Source organism: Notamacropus eugenii, chromosome X (genome assembly GCF_028372415.1).
Source record: "Notamacropus eugenii isolate mMacEug1 chromosome X, mMacEug1.pri_v2, whole genome shotgun sequence".
Taxonomy (NCBI): domain Eukaryota; kingdom Metazoa; phylum Chordata; class Mammalia; order Diprotodontia; family Macropodidae; genus Notamacropus; species Notamacropus eugenii.
Genome location: NC_092879.1, coordinates 23,304,071 through 23,320,223, shown reverse-complemented (window position 1 = coordinate 23,320,223; position 16,153 = coordinate 23,304,071). Strand labels below are relative to the sequence as shown.

General features: G+C 43.5%; 1 protein-coding gene across 6 annotated transcripts in view; it reads right to left on the bottom strand.

The window, feature by feature from the left end:
* LOC140515304 (protein bicaudal D homolog 2-like) overlaps nt 1-11,800 on the bottom strand; it is a 40,347-nt gene extending 28,547 nt beyond the window's left edge. For 2 of the 6 annotated variants that reach the window (XM_072625943.1, XM_072625944.1), the window contains exon 1: nt 7-103. Coding sequence is in view for 5 of the 6 variants with exons in the window: in XM_072625944.1 (XP_072482045.1) it covers nt 7-9 (3 nt within the window). In the remaining variant the exon portion in view is untranslated. Of the gene's footprint in view, nt 1-6; nt 104-2,985; nt 3,199-3,735; nt 3,962-10,917; nt 11,017-11,338; nt 11,531-11,672 lie in introns of those variants that run through there. The other 4 variants (XM_072625939.1, XM_072625938.1, XM_072625937.1 and 1 more) reach the window with 4 other exon arrangements.
* Nucleotides 11,801-16,153: the final 4,353 nt, after the last annotated feature.

Here is a 16,153-nt window from a genome sequence, read left to right as displayed (position 1 = left end):
ACTCACCATGTTGGTGTTGAACTTATTGCAGACATCAGATAGGCTTTAGCTCCACCGCAGCTCAAAATTCTCGAGCTCAAGCGATCCACTAGCCTCAGCCTCCCTGGTAAGCAAGGATTTCAGGAGTGGTTCACCACACTCAGTCTTAAATGTACTTCTATACCAAACTCTGTGTGTGTCGGTGCTTTCATTCAATCATTCAGATTGAGTCAGAAGAAAATGAAATTTAAGTAATACTCACTCCCTCCACCCCATTACTTATTTTTAAAGTCATATGAACCTTGATGATGTGAGGCAGTAAATTCTCCTACCCTTCCTCCTTAGTATACTCCTTTTCCCCTCCATTTTCTTTCTTCAAGATCATCAATTTAAAAAGAAAAGAAAAAAGAAAATTGTCACAAAGAAATATGCATAATCCAACAAAACAAGTCCCCACACAGGCCATGTCTAAAAATATTTCATTCAGCACTTTAATTTCATTACCTCCTTGGCAGGTGGGTGGCATGATTTACCTTCAGGATTCTGGACCCTTAGCTTATCTTTGTATTGATCAGAAGTCTAAAGTCTTTTGAAGTTGTTTTATTTTTTATAATGTTGTTGTCAATGCATAAATTATTCTCTTAGTTCTGCTGATTTCATCCTGCATCAATTCACAGAGGTCGTTTCAGTATCCTCTGAAATGTCCACTTTATCATTCCTTATGGCACAGTAATATTCTATTACATTCATATATTATAATTTATTTAACCATATCCCAATAGATACCCCCTTGGATTACAGTTCTTGGCTACTTTGAAATAAGCTTTCCTAAGGTTGCTTTTTATTTTATTTTTTTACATATGAATCATTTTCCTCTTTCTTTGATTTCTTTGGGGTACAAATTGTATAACTGGGTCAAAAGGTAAGCACCATTTAGAGTAACTTTCAGGACATACCTTCAAATTGCTTTCCACAATGGCTGGAGCAGTTGGGAATCTTACCAACAGTGCACAAGGATACCTGTTTTCCCTCAGTCCTTCCAACATTTTCCTTTACCTTTTTGTCATCTTTGCCAATGTGATGAGGGTGGAGTAGAACCTCAGATGCGCTTTAATTTGAATTTCTCTAAATATTTTAGTGATTTGAAGCATTTTTTCATATGGTTGGTGATAGCTTGAATTTCTTCCTTTGAAAACTGTTTGCTCCTATTCTTTGACCATTTACCTATGGTTTTCATTTCTTTACCAATTATTTGGTTTTTCCCACTTACTGAAAAAATCATATTAGTTGTTTATTTTATTAAATTTAAAAAAAACCAGCTCCAAGTTTAATAACTAATTCAATGGCCTTTCTGCTTTCAATTTTATTAATCTCTTCTTTAATTTTCAAAATTTCTACTTTGTTGCTTAGTTGGGGGCCAAGTTGTATATTTCTTTGAGGCTCTGGCTTACATACGTTGTGGTGTTCTCTTGTTCTGAGTTGGTGTCTTGGGATGGCTCTGGCTCCATAACATCTCTAAGTGAGAGTTTTTGTTTGTTTACTCATTCCATCCTTACTTCCTGAATTGGGACTTTGTATAAGGGCCAGGATCTACACAGTTCTGGAGGGAGGATTAGGCCCTTGTTTGGACCAAAGTTGTATTCTCTGGGGTATTTTTCAAGGATGCTAAAAGCAGCTCAGACCAGGGAATTGCCAACTTTCAGTTCTCCCCACATGTGTCTCCTCTGAGCAACACAACTGCAGGCTTGCCTCCGGTTGAAGCTCCAGTAGACAGCTGCTGTCCCCAGCAGGTCAGCCAGCTAGAAGAATGTGCAGATTCTGAGCAATATAACTGCAGGCTTGTCCCTGGTATCTGTTCACCATTTTGATAACTCAGCTGCAGGTCTATGAACTGAATCACAATCTTGTTCCAGAGTCAGAGAAACAGAGCTAGAGGCTCCTCCCTGATCCACAATCCCTGCTTTGGTACACAGTTGCAGGGCCTAGTCTCCACCTTTCCTCAACACTCCTGTGTGGTCATGCTGATATAGCTTCAGGTCCCAACCTCATTCCATCTGAAAGAAGGCTCTGTACAGACCTTGCTGACTGGACTGCCTCCCCAGTGCCCCCAGGCCTCTGGTTATCTCCCTCTGCTAAAAAAAATTTACCTTCTGCAGCCTGGGATTAACCTTCCTTGACCGTTTTTGGAACAACTGTAGGAGAGTTGGGCTGTTTCTTCCTGTGCTGTCATCTTTGCTCAAAATCCAAAACTTAATTCTAAAACTAAGCCAGCAGAGAACTTGTGTGCAAACAGAAGATTTCAAACAGAATTAAACTTTTTTTTAAGAAGAACAACTCTTTTATATGGTATTTGATTAATCTCTATAGACTGTCTTCAACACACCTATATGAAGTGGCACTACTACACCTATTTAACTAGTTCAGGAACCAAGGTACAGAGGACCTTAAGTAACTTGGCCAGAGTCACATAGTTCAAAGGTGGTAGAGTCAGAATTTGAACCCAGGTCTCTCCTGACTCCCAAGGTTACTGTTCTTTTTCTTAAGGACCAATTACCATTACAGGCTGTGATGTAGAATACACTCAAAAGACATGGTGGTATATAGGATCATTTGATTCTGGATTAAATGGGGCTTCTGGAGAGACCTTTTTTATGTTCTTGTATCTTTTGATATGTTTATTTTTCTGTCTTCTCCCTGCTCTTATAAAGCTGCTAAAATTTAATTAAAAATTGCCATTACTAGGTTTTCCATGAGTGCTTCTTCATGTATATGAAGAATATGTGTTTTAGGACATAACCTAAATGACATTTTGGTTGTTCTGAACTTTCCTTTTCTTGGTTTGGGGTGGGGAGAGGAGGGAGATTTAAGGTCATTGACTAAGCAAGCAAAGTACTTCATAATGGGAACCTTCAGTGGAAACATGTTGGAAATGTATAAGCTATCCCCCACACAAGCTTGGAGTGGGGCCCATACACCCAGGGAAGCAAGAGACATATGGACACACACCTTTCTCAGCTCCTGGATTATGGAAGAAAGGCGATCATTTTCTGCGGATGTATTAGTCACAAGAAACCTCATTTGTTTAATGTCATTCTGCAGCTCTTCAATTCTCTCCATCAGCTTTGCCTCCTTGGAAGCGGTTTCTAGTAGTAAGCATTCTTCTCTGTTCTCTCCATCAAATGTGGCCCGCTTATGGTTGCTACGACATTCTGCTAATGCCTAGAATGGACAAAGGAGACAGTTGTTTTGGAGGCAGAGTAGAGACAGGATTTACAACTGAGATATTGTAGTGTAGGACATGGGAATATTAAATCCTAACCCAGAGGGATGACTTTTTCCCATGACTGAATTATTTTTGCTGGGCAACTCAGCAAGTGGTTATTTAACACCTATGATGTGTCTAATACTAAAAGAAGAGACAAAACCCAGCACAATTTTATGGAATTCTAAGGAACTGTCTCTGCCCTTAAGGAATTTACAATTTAGTTGATAAAATAAAAATCTTAACCCTTCCTCCCCCAAAAACACCTCCACATATAACCTAAAAATATTTAAAGAACTCAGCAAAGAGAATTAATCAAAATGATTAGCTAAGGAAAGTTGAGGCAGGGGAGACTTGTCTGTTTTTTATTTTCTCAAAAAAAAAAAAAAAGACCTAGAAAAGGAGCATAGAAAGAGCTAACCTTGTTAGCTCTCAGTAAGGCACCTCCCCAGGGGCCAATGATGGCTCTGAGTCCCTGTTAGCATCCTGTTTACCTCTTTCAGTTGATGTAGTTCCAGCCTATGGGACTCTAGCTCTGTTTCCAAGTCCCCATATTTCTGTTTCAAGTCAGCATTTTCCTCAAGTACTGCCAGGCCGTATGTTGCAGCCTGGACTTTCTCCTGGGTTGTCTCCTGCAGCTCACTGGATAACCGTTCCACTTCTGCTCTTAGAAGTGCCAAAATCCTTTCCTGTTCCATAGGGGATAAGCTGGGCCCCTGCCTGCAAAGCACAAGCCAAGAATCAGTTCGTTGTTCAGGAGAAGTCCTTAGGCAAAAGGAATTTTTACCAAGTATGCTGTTAAATAAAAGATTCATATGGAAAGAAACCTAAACATACAGCTTGGTATAGGGGTGGGTGGGGAGAGAGGGGGAGGAGGGGCAAGGAGCAGGGGGGTTGGCAAGAGGACAAGGTAGATTCTGGTGTCGATAGTTACCAGCTTTGAAAAAATAAGGCTAGGGGTGAGGGTACATAAGAAGAGCCTGGGAAAATAGGGAGGGTTCAAAGGGACAAAACAGTCCAGTGAAAAGATTTGACAATGTAGTTTTAACACAAGAAAGCTAGTCACTCAGAACATCTCCACTATTCCTAAAAAAAAAAAGAATAAATAGGTGGGAGGATGGAGGAAAGAGAGAAAATGGAGCATCTATAGGAGAACAAAATGTTTCCCACTCATTGTATAATGAGTCATTGAATTGTGGTGGATCAGGGAACGCCTAGAGTGAGAGGGGAGAAATTGATGCCATGATACAGGCCTTTAATAAATGTTTGTTGATGGATAAAAGTGAGAAAGCAACTTAAGATTTTTTTAAATCTTTTCAATCATCTGTGTTTTAAACTTATAAAAGGAAATGCAACATTATTTTTAAAATGTGCGAATGCACGATTTTTAAAATAATGTGTGGGTACAAGTTGAATACAAGTGAAATACTGGACATCCCAATCATCTTAGTACAGTTTCGTTGCCATTCATTTTCCAGTCCTGTCTAACTCTTCATGACCCATTTGGGGTTTTCTTAGCAAAAATTCCAGAGGGATTTTCCATTTCCTTCTCCAATTCATTTTATAGATGAGGAAACTGAGGCCAATAAGGTTAAGTGACTTGCCCAGGGCCACACAGCTAGTGACTGAGGTCATATTTGAGCTCAGACCCTCCTGACTCTAGATCCTGCACTCTAGCCACTGCAGTGCCGAGTGGAGTTGTAAGCTTTAATAATTTCAGAAGTAGAAATGAGACCAAAAATATTTTAATCATTTTAACATTGAATTGTTTGATTTTATTAAAATTTATTCAGTTTTGAGCATCTTGAAAAATGAATTTTTCATTAAAATTTAATTAATTTTTTGCTTCAGTTCCTCTGAAGAGGCCAATGAAGAAAACAGTCAACTGCATTCTCTGGTTAGCTGAACAGCAAGAAGGAGAAAATTCAGTTGCCATCATAAAAAGGAGGTTCCCCACAGAAATTTAACAACTCAATGAAAACATTAAAGGAAACTGGCTCAATTCATGATGAGCCTAGATCCAAGAGACATCAAGCACATGAAAAGACTGTGGCTGAAACCCAGAGGGCATTTGGACAGAATCCCTCCAAAATCAGTGCACTGTGTGTTTGCTGAACTGAGCATTCCCGAGGCGACGATGAGAATTCCAATGGACAAGGTTGCAACTATTCAAATGTCCCTGGGAGAAGATTTCTAGGCCAGGCTAGACTTCTGTCAATTGATGGCGTCAAAAATGGAAAATTCCAATGACAGACATGACAAGGTGACTTTCCATATAAGTGGCAAAGTTAACCGTCACAACTGCAACATTTGGGGCCCAGAAAAATCTCAAGGAGTCTGGCAACAACAAAAAAACTGCCCAAAAATTCTTGTCTGGTACACCATTAACATACCTTGTCTTTATTTTTTTTTGAAGGACCTGCAGTCAACAGTGGATCTTACTTAGCAGTGCTCCCAAATTTTCTTTTTGAGCTCTACACATTACATCTATTTGAATAACACCATTTTTCAACAAGACAGGGCACCTTGCCATTATGTATTATGTGACTGACACTTTCTGGATGACAGTATCTGAGAACAGTGGATCTGTAGAGGGGGTTACCTTGCCGGGTCAACCTGGTCCCCTGATCTGTCTCTATTAGACTTTCTCCAGTGTGGCCAGGGTCATGTCAAAATTGTCGTGTATGTATCAAAACCTTGTTCTTTGGATGGCTTTAAGGGTAGCATTACTAATGCAATCCTTTGAATGAACAGGAGTTGAAAATTTTCATAAAACACAAAAATCATCTAGAACAAGGCATAACACAAAATGGTGGTTATGAGAAACGTCAATATTTTAAACAATTAATTTCAAATGTTCTTTATAAATCTGTGGCATTTATAATTCTGAAGTTATTAAATCATGGCCCAATATCTCTTGGATCTGGGCTTGTCGTGAACTGAACCAGTCCTGCAATATTTTTATCCAATTGTTAAATTTTGAGGAGAGGGGGCTCCTTTTATCAATTTAAATTATCAAACTTTAAAATTTTTTTTGTAATTTTGTAGCATTTCTACTACTGAAGTTTTTAAAGATTAAACCTGCACTAAGACTTTTAGCATAAGGCATCTTGGATCTGCTTTCTTCATTTATTTTGCAGTTAGCTTTTTTTTAAAGAAAATACTTTCATTTCTTTCAATGCAAGAAACCTGATTTTTTGTAGATGAATTGCCTGTTTTTTTCCCTCAAAATAAGCATCAAAATGCTGTTTACCCCTCTTAAGCATTTTCTGGAACAGAGAAAGTTCACAATAAGGAATAATGCACAAGAAGTCCCCTTACCACTACACAACAGTAAGTCAGACAGTAAGTATTTATTACATAAAGTGGTTAATCTAATGGCCAAGCACAGAGGCATCCCCCAGAAGGACCATAAAGGGACACTTTCTGAATCATAAACATTACCATACCCACCATTACCAATTCATCCCACTTCTGTCATCATTCCCCTCTGCTATCCCCACCTCCCAGGGAGACAGAGGGTGGCAAGGAAGACCTCTGCCACTTTCCTATACCATCTCCTACCCTACATGGGGTCAGGGTTGCTACCCACTCCCCACCCCAGTGGGGCTCTACCCAAGAACTATCTTTAACACTGTTCTGCCCTTAAGGCCTCTTCCACCTTCTCATTCCAAATAACTACAAAATGCATAAAATATCCGGAGATCAACCTCTCAAAGCAAACAAAAGACATAGATTCATTTGCAAGTCCTTAAAGAAGTAAAGGACAACCTAAATAGCTGGAAGAATATTCAGTGCTCATGGTTAGACCATGCCAATATAATAAAAATGACAAAACTATCAAAATAATGCTTTAATGCTATACCAAATTAAAAAAGGCATATGTAACAGAGCCTGATAAAATAATAACACAATTAATTTGGAAAAACAACAGATCTAGAATATCAAGGGAAACAGCACGTCCAGACTTCAGACTATATTGTAAAACAGCTGTCATCAAAATCATCTGGTACTAGTTTAAAAAAAAAGGAGATATAGATCAATGGAACAGACTAGACAAGAGAGCATCAGAAATAATGAAACTCAATAACCCAGTTTTTGAAAATGTGGAAGGCATTAATTACCTAGGGGAAAAAATCCTTATCTGATTAAAATCTGCTGGGAAAACTGGAAAGTGGTCTGGATTAGAACAGTACCATATACTCTTCCAAATACCTTCTAAATGGATGTGACATTAATATTAAAAGATGATACTATAAAAAAAATTAGAAGAGAAACAGATCATGTATATCTCACAGTTATGGGTAAAAGATACATTCTTAACCACACAAAAGATAGAGGCAATTACAAAGATAAAACAGGTACTTTAATGACTTGAAATTGCAAAGGTTTTGCATAGACAACACTAATACATCGAGGATAAGAAGTTAAATGGTTGAACAGGGAAAAAAATCTTTGTATCATATTTCTCTGGTAAGAGTTTGGTATGTAAAATATATAAACGTGTGTGTGTGTGCGCACACGTGTGTGTGTGTGTGTGTGTGTGTGTGTGTGTAGTTGAATAATGGTAAGGGGTCTCCTGAACTTGTCTTTTTGAGTTGCCATATTTTCCAGAAGTATGCAAAAGACTCTGAACATGTCAAGAATAATCCCCTCCAAGCTGACAAAATTTACCGTTTGCATCTCAAACTGAACTTCCTGCGTGTCCTTGGGTGACAAAACAGGTGCCAGTCAGTCTGCATTAGATGGGAATTTGCTTGTGCAGCTGGGACCTTTGTAAATAAGCAGACCATCCTATCTTCATGGTCTAGCAGTTCCCAAGAGAAAAACATTGGGCTTTGGTGCTGCCTGGCTCCTCCCCTCCAGGAGGGGTTTTGTCCTTTTCCCATCCCTACTGCTCTTTCCCTCCTCTGATGACACTGTCTTTGAAGTAGAGATTTGTGTTTTCTCCTTCTTCCTTTGTCCTGATGTTATTAAAAGACAAACTTCTGTATGGATTGTGAACTCTTTGGGTTCTACATGCATGTTCATTTACTTTGTAATAAACCTAGTTTTCATGTAAGTTTCATGAAGTTGTGATTCAGTTGTAGCTGTCTGTCTCTCTGTCTCTGTCTGTTTCTCTCATTCCTTCTTTCTCTCTCTCTCTCTCTGTCTCTCTCTCTCTCTCTCTTCCTCCCTCCCTCCCTCCCTCTCTACCTATGTATCTATCTCATTTGCCATTCACCAATAAACAAATGGTCAAAGGACATCCAGTGATCAAAAGAAGTACTACAAAGTATTCATAACCACATGAAAAAAGCGCCAAATCACTAATAACAAAAGAAACACAAATCAGAACAACCCTGAGGTTTGACCTCATACCCACATGCATGCTCATTTATCTTGTAATAAACCTAGTTTTCATGTAAATTTCGTGAAGGTGTGATTCCCTGTTGTAGCTGTGTGTCTATCCCTCTTTCTCTGTCTCTGTCTGTCTCTTTCTCTCTCTCCATACACACACACACACACACACACACAGATATGTGTGTATATGTGCATATATGTATAATCATTTGTCATTCAGCAATACACAAATGGTCAAAGGATATTCAGTGATCCTAGGAAGAACTGCAAAGTATTCATAACCACATGAAAGAAGCGCCAAGCCACTCATAACAAAGGAAACACAAATCAGAACAACCCTGACGTTTGACCTCATACTCTGCAAAGTGGCAAAAGAAAAGGACAACACACACTTTTGCCTTGTTGGTGGAACTGCGAAGTGGTATAACCGTTTGGAAAGCAAACTGAATGGCATCAAGAAAGTGACAAAAATGTCCACACTCTTTAAAACAAAGACCCCATTGCTGGCCTTCTACCCCAAGAAAACCATCCGTAAAGGCCGCTCAGTGTGACTGTGATGGACAGAGCTCCTGGCGTCTGAGAAACTCATGTTCCTGAGTTCAAATCCAGCCTCAGACAAATATTTCCTAGCTGTGTGAAGCTGGCAAGTCACTTAACCTGGCTGGCCTCAGGTTGCTCATCTGCAAAAGGAGCTGGAGAAGCAAATGGCAAAGGACTCCAGTATCTCTGCCAAGAAAACCCCAAATGGGCTCACGAAGAGTTGGACACGACTGAAAAAAGACTTAACAACCACATCCACGCCATCAAGATGGCAAAAGGTCCCCATGTACTTCAAAACATTTTCAGCAGCACTTTCTCTGACAGCTAAGAAATGGAAAGAAAGTAGAAGCCCATCTACTGGGCAAGGGCTACACAAAATGTGGCATGTGAACCTCACGGAATGTTTCTGAGCTGTAAGGAATGATGGGGGTCATGAGTACAGAGAAGCATGGGAAAAGCTTTTGTGAACTGCCGGAGCAGAGCCAAGAAAAACCATCCACAGGAAGTGTAAGAATAGAAATGGAGAGGACAAGGGCACATCGAAAAATCAAAAGTAAACACACCAAAGTCAGAAAGACCAAGTAGGGCGGAGATAGGAGGAGACACCCCCAAGCTTCCTCTTTGTGGAGGGGGGGAGCTCCAGAGGTCTTGCACCTCACGGAGTTTTGGACATTCTCCACGTACCAATCACTTAACGGTGATGACCCTTTTGGAAGTCCTCTCTAGAAAAGACCACTATCATTTGTCATATAGGATGGCTCTCTTGAAATTCCAAATGCCACGTAGACAGACAGCTTGAGCTCAACATAGTCAAAGCCGAATCATCCTCTTTCCCCCAAACCCTCCCCTCAGTTGCCATCTCCAGTGATGACTCTCAAATCCACCCATCCAGCCCTAATCCCCTGCTGACTTCCCAACTGCCTGGTAGCCATCTTCAGTATGCTGAATTTCACACATCCCAAACCGAGCCGTGATCTTCCCCCCGCCCCCAACCCTCCCCTGTTGCCGCAGAGGGCAGCAGCAACCTGCAGTCTTTCAGGCTGAAACCGAGGAGTCCTCCTCCGCCGCCCACTCTCTCGCCCCTCCCATATCTAGCCTGTTGCCAAGGGCTGTCGGTTCTACCTTAGCAACAGCTCTCGGAGGCATGCTCTCTTCTCTGCTCTGATACTGCCACCTCCCTGGTGCAGGGCCCCACGACGTACTGCAATAGCCCGCTGGCGTGCCTGCGGCCCCCACTGCAGTCCCCTTTAGGTTCAGCCACTAAGGAGACTCCCTTCGGGCGCGGCTCTGACCGAACTCCGGGGCTCTCGCACTCAGATTCTAGAAGCTTCCCAAGGCCTCCGGAATCCGAGACATCCTCCTCTTGGGGGCGTTCCACGCCCTCCCTCACCTAGCCCCCTCCTCGCTCTCCAGGCTTCTGGCACCCCACGACCTAGCATTTTCTCTTGTCCTCACTGCCACGCTCTTCCCCCCAGAGACACTGAGCTCCTGGCTCTTCCAGGAACAAGAAGCCCTCCCTCCACTTCTTGGCTCCATGCATTCTCTCTGGCTATCCCCCAAGCCTGCAAAGCTCTCCCTTCCCACCTCTGGCTACTGGCTTCCATCTTGGGGAAGGACTGGAAGCCTTCCCCCAGCCCTCTTCATTCCAGGGCCTTCCCCTCTTATCTCGTCTGTAGCTTCTCTGGACCCCTCACCGCCTGCCGCCATCCCTCAGACTGCCATCTCCTCCAGTCTGGGGCCTCTTTTGGCTTCCCGGCTCGTAGCACGGTGCTCGGCACAGAGTAGGGACTTACTTAATCGACGCTGAATGACCGCCTGGCAGCTGCAGGTTGAAGGGGATAGGACTTTGCTCGCTATGGGGATGGCCGAGAGATACACCTTCAGAAGCTTTTCCCTCCGCCTCAGGGAAGGCCCAGGAGCGGGGGTGGGGGGTGGGGGGGGGCGGGGAGAGGAGGGAGGTCTCGGCAAAGGAGGCTGTCGGGAAAGAAAACGGCCAGCTAGCGTTTACGGAGACCCACTACGGGCCAGGCACTGTCCCAGGCCAGGCCAGCGTCCCATGCAGTTGCTCTCATAGTTGGGGAGGTTTTCTGGGAAAAAGGAGTCTCCCGCGCCATGAACCCAGCCCGCCTTGGGTGGGGGGAAGGGACGAGGCTGAGGCTAGGAATCCATTAGCAAGCGTCTATGCACCCCTCATCGCCCAGTCTGCCACCTTACCTTTGCATGAGGGCCCGCGAAGGTCGGACCAGAAGAAGCTGCGCGGCCGCTTTTCCTCTGACCCGGGTGGGCCAAGCCTTCCAGACCGCAGCCTAGGCAGCCGCGGGCGGAACGACTCGACAAGCCACAGGTTGCCAGCGCAGTCGCGTGGAGCCGCAACCACGGTCTTCGCCAGTGCGCGTGCGCGGAGCCAGGGTGTGAGCCACGCCCTCTCCCCTCCCCCCTCCCAGCTCCACCCCAGCCTGCCGGGACTAGATTCGCCTTCCTTCCTGTTCTGGCTCGGGAAAGGAGTGCGCCAGGGCCTGGCCCTCCCCACTTGCACATACTAGCATACCTGAGGCCGATGGCAGCCACTCTCTCAGTCCGCTGAGGCCTGGGAGATGGTTCGAAACTTCTCTAGCGTCTAACAGTCCCCTCGGGCCACATAGAGGCCGCTGATTCGCCAGCTCGTTTGTCCCGCCCCCTTCTCTCTCCCCATCCCCCCAACGAACTTCTGGGAGAACAGGAAAACTGATTGGCCGAGGACCCTGTCGAGGGAACCAATTAGAAACGCGTTCTCTATGACCCACCCAACTTCCTTCCCTAAATGCCGCAGAGCTTTGCTTGGTGCGACGGTCTATCCGCAGTCTCGACCTTGTTTTGCTAAGGTCTGGACCCGCCTCCGAGGCCTTGTCCCGCCCCAGGCAGTCTGACGTGATGGGGAAGGGGGAGGGGCAAGGTTTGAGGGTGGGAAAGAGTATTTCGCAGTCCCCGGGTTAGCGACTGTTTGGGGCGAGACGCTGGGGATGAAACCCCAGAAGGTGGGGTGGAGGGGCGCATTTGTACCCTGACCATTTGGATTGGGGTTTCATTATGGGCTAGTGTAACTGCCCAATTATTACGAGACTCAGGAGCGGGTTGAGGGCTGGTGAGTTAGGGGACCCGGCGCAAGTGAGAGACCCTCTGCACTCCCGCGTGCCATAGAGTTGTCATGGAAACGATAGCGTGTTACAGGAAAAAGATTCAGGCACTATGTGAAATCCCCGATCCTTCCCCCCCCCCCCCCGGGGGTTAGGGGTGAGGCCCCCTGCCAGGCTCCCCAGAGAAGGATCACAGGGATAGGGACGCTGACCCCACCAGAGCAGTGGACGCCCGTTGAGAGGGGGGCAGAACGGGGCCAAATTATTTAAGGAATCCAAGAATATCTCACTTAACCTAAGAACACTGATGCAGTGGGGGGACAGTGGCTAGAGGGCTGGCCTAGTACCTGAGTGGCTGTGTAGCCATCAAATCCATAAACAAGCCCTTATTATGTACCTACTGTGTGTTAGACATTGGGGACAATAGATATAAAAACAAAATTCTCTGTGCTCCAGGTAACCCCCTAAAAAGAGCTCAGACTAATGCATAAGGTTTGCAAAGCACCTTACATGCATTACCTCATCTGGTCCTTATATCAATTCCTTTAAGTACATTCAATTACGAAAACTGAGTGTTTGAGACAGGATTTGAATTCAGGGATTCCTGATTCCAGGTTAACTATTCTCCTCACTCTGCCTTGTTGCCTCTAAGACTTAAGGCACAAATGAGTTTCTGCTGGAAACAGCTGCCTAGCACAGTGGGGGTCAAATGTGGCCTCAGATACTACTAGCTGTGACCCTGGGCAAGTCATTTAACCTCTTCCTTCCCTCAACTGTAAAATGGAGAATTATAATAGCACCTACCTCATATGGTTGTTGTGAGGATCAAATGGGATGTTTGTAAATCCCATATACCAAGGGCTTAAATGCTTATTCTCCTCATCCTCATCCTCATTGATCTGTGGAGTTTCCACACCAGCAATTCCCCACATGGATGAAAATCACAGATTGGGATCAAAAAAAAAAACAAACCAAACACATTCATTCCATTTCCTTTTTACAAAGCCCACAGAGATAGGTTCAAGAGAGAATGACTGAATGGGCTCACCCTAGGGTGCAGTTGTTGTTTGTTCTTTGTTCTGGAAGACAACCGTGACATCAGGGAGGTGATGTCATGATATGCAAGTGAACTGGATTTAAACTAGGAAGATCTGTGCAGTCACCAGCCTCTATTTCTCCTCCCAACCCCAACCCCTTAGCCATCTGAGTCCAGTGCTCAGATATCCATCTGGACAAGTGAAGAAGGCCTGCCCAATGCAATGGGAGACCTTGGCCTTTTTAAGCTAACGTCTTTAACTGGTCTCAGTTTGACTGAGGCAGTGTCCATTCAGTGATTAAGACTAGGCAAGAAATGAAGCAGAGAATGGCCTCTTTTACCTAGTCCAGAGGTTCCCAAACTTATTTGGCCTACCACCCCTTTAAAAAAAAAATTACTCAGCACTTCCTGGAAATGTACTTTCTTTAATCCTTTAACTTTTAAAAAAAATTTCATTTCAAAAAATATATAATTTTTTAAATGATGTATCTTATTTAATAATTTATTGTAAATGTGTAGTTTTTTCCTGCATTGAAATTTTGATGACACATTACATCATGTATCATAGTATCATATTTGTAAGCAAGCTATTACATGCACATGGGGCAGCTAGGTGGTGCAGTGGATAGAGCACCAGTGCAGGAGTCAGAAGGACCTGAGTTCAAATCTCACCTCAGACGCTAGATACTTGCTAGTTGTGTGACCTTGGGCAAGTCACTTCACCCCAACTGCCTCATCCTGGGTCATCTCCACTCATCCTGATGAATATCTGGTCACTGGATTCAGATGGCTCTGGAGGAGAAGTGAGGCTGGTGACCTGTATAGCCCTCCCTCACTCAAAACAAAGTCAAGTGCAAGTCATGTCATTGTTTCTTTGATGGCATGGTTTTCTTCTGCAATGCAGAGCGAACACACACACATGCCCATATTCTTGCTGATGCATGCTGGACTTCTTGACAATGCACAAAAGGCTTGCCTGCCAACATATACTTGTTAAAACCTGTCAGTGGACTTGACCACTGGTCTGTTATAACTTCCATTTTGTGTATTTATTTGGAAAATAATGTAATCACTACGACTTTAACTGTTACACAAATGATGATACATGTGCAAAATATTTTTTTCAAAATTCCCTTCTTTCCCTATGCTTCCACTACCCCCTTATTTTTATTCAATGCCCCTCAATTGCACCTAAGGCTGCTACTGCCCCTCCCCAATCTTCAAGTGCCCCTCAGGGAGCCATATTTGCTACTTTGAGAACCTATGACCTAGTCCCCTCCCAAAAAAATCAATCTGGGAGGGGAAGACCCTTAGGGTTTCTAGCCAAAACAGAAACAATTGCTATTTACATTCATTCACTCTCAGCCAATCAGGGCCCAAACAATGACCTAGTGGAGCTTGGCCTGGGCCAAACCGTTGGCCAATCAATGACAGCCAGAGTGATTTGAGTTTAAGGCAAGGTCCTTAAGAAAGCACTCTAGGAGCAGCTAGGTGGGGCAGTGAGTAGAGCACCAGCCCTGGAGTCAGGAGCACTTGAGTTCAAATCTGGTCTCAGACACTTGAAAAACTAGCTGTGTAATCTTGGGCAAGTTACCTAACCCCAATTGCCTTGCCTTCACCACTCTAAAACAAACAAAAAGAAATACGTAGGCTGTAATAGCTAAGGAAAAAGTACTTGAATCCTTAGTCCATTTAGAAGTGAAAAGAGTAAGACCAGGGGGCATCTTGCCCAAACTAGAGAAAGCTCTCCAAATATCTAAGGAACAGATAAATTAGATAGCTCATGCCATTCTTCCCTGAAAAGCCTTGGTCATTTTTATTTCCCAAAACCTTATAGTGGATGAGAGATTGGTCACACCTACCCTGCCTCCCAACTAAAAAGTCTGGAGGAATAAATTGGAAAGCAAAGTGTGAACTTTCACCCAGTCTTCTATTAGCATTGCTTACAAAGTTAATGAGTGAGCTTCTTGAGTGAAAGAACCCATTCTCATGTAGTCTATCTTCCCTGACCTGATAACACTTAAAACAGGGTGCACACACTCTTACCGCTAAAAGGTGTATAGTCAACGTGAGCTGTACACAGTTGAGTTACCCATTCTGCAGCCTGTTTCTTCCAAGACAACAGTTAATTTATCTCCACCTTAGCTGACCTCCCCCAGATGGCTGAACTAAAGTTGTGCAAGGCTTGCACAAGCAAAAAAAATTTGCTTCCAATAAACAACATAACCACAGATGCCACCATTGAGACTGTTAGTGAATTCCTTGAAATGTTATTCATAATAACCTTTACCATTTAACAGCTTTGGACTTGAGAAAAATGGCTTTACTCCAAGGGCTAGAAAACAGAAATCGTGGTATAGAAGATCCTATGCTGGCCCTAGAGTCAGTAAGACCAAGCTATAAGATCCAGGACAAATGAGTTCAGTAAGCTCAGCTCCAATTTCTTTTTTTCTAAAATAAAAAGCACCTACTTTACAGGGGTTGTGAGTGTCAAATGAAATAATATATGTCAAGAACTTCAGAAACCTTAAAATGCATGACTTTTTGTCGTTCTTCACCTGTGTCCAACTTTCCGTGACCCCATTTGGGGTTTTCTTAGCAAAGATCTTGGAGTGGTTTGCCATTTCCTTCTCCAGTTCATTTCACAGATAAGGAAACTGAGGCCAACAGAGTTAAGTGACTTGCCCAGGACCATACAACTAGCAAGTGTCTGAAGCCAGATTTGAACTCAGAGAGAGGAGTCTTCCTGACTCCAGGCCCAGTACTCTATCCACTGCAGCACCAAAAATTATATGGCTGTAGCTGCTTTATATATGTATACATTCTGTTCTACTTAGGGTAGTAGCCAGCTCTCATGTATCCTTGGTAAAAGTTAACCAA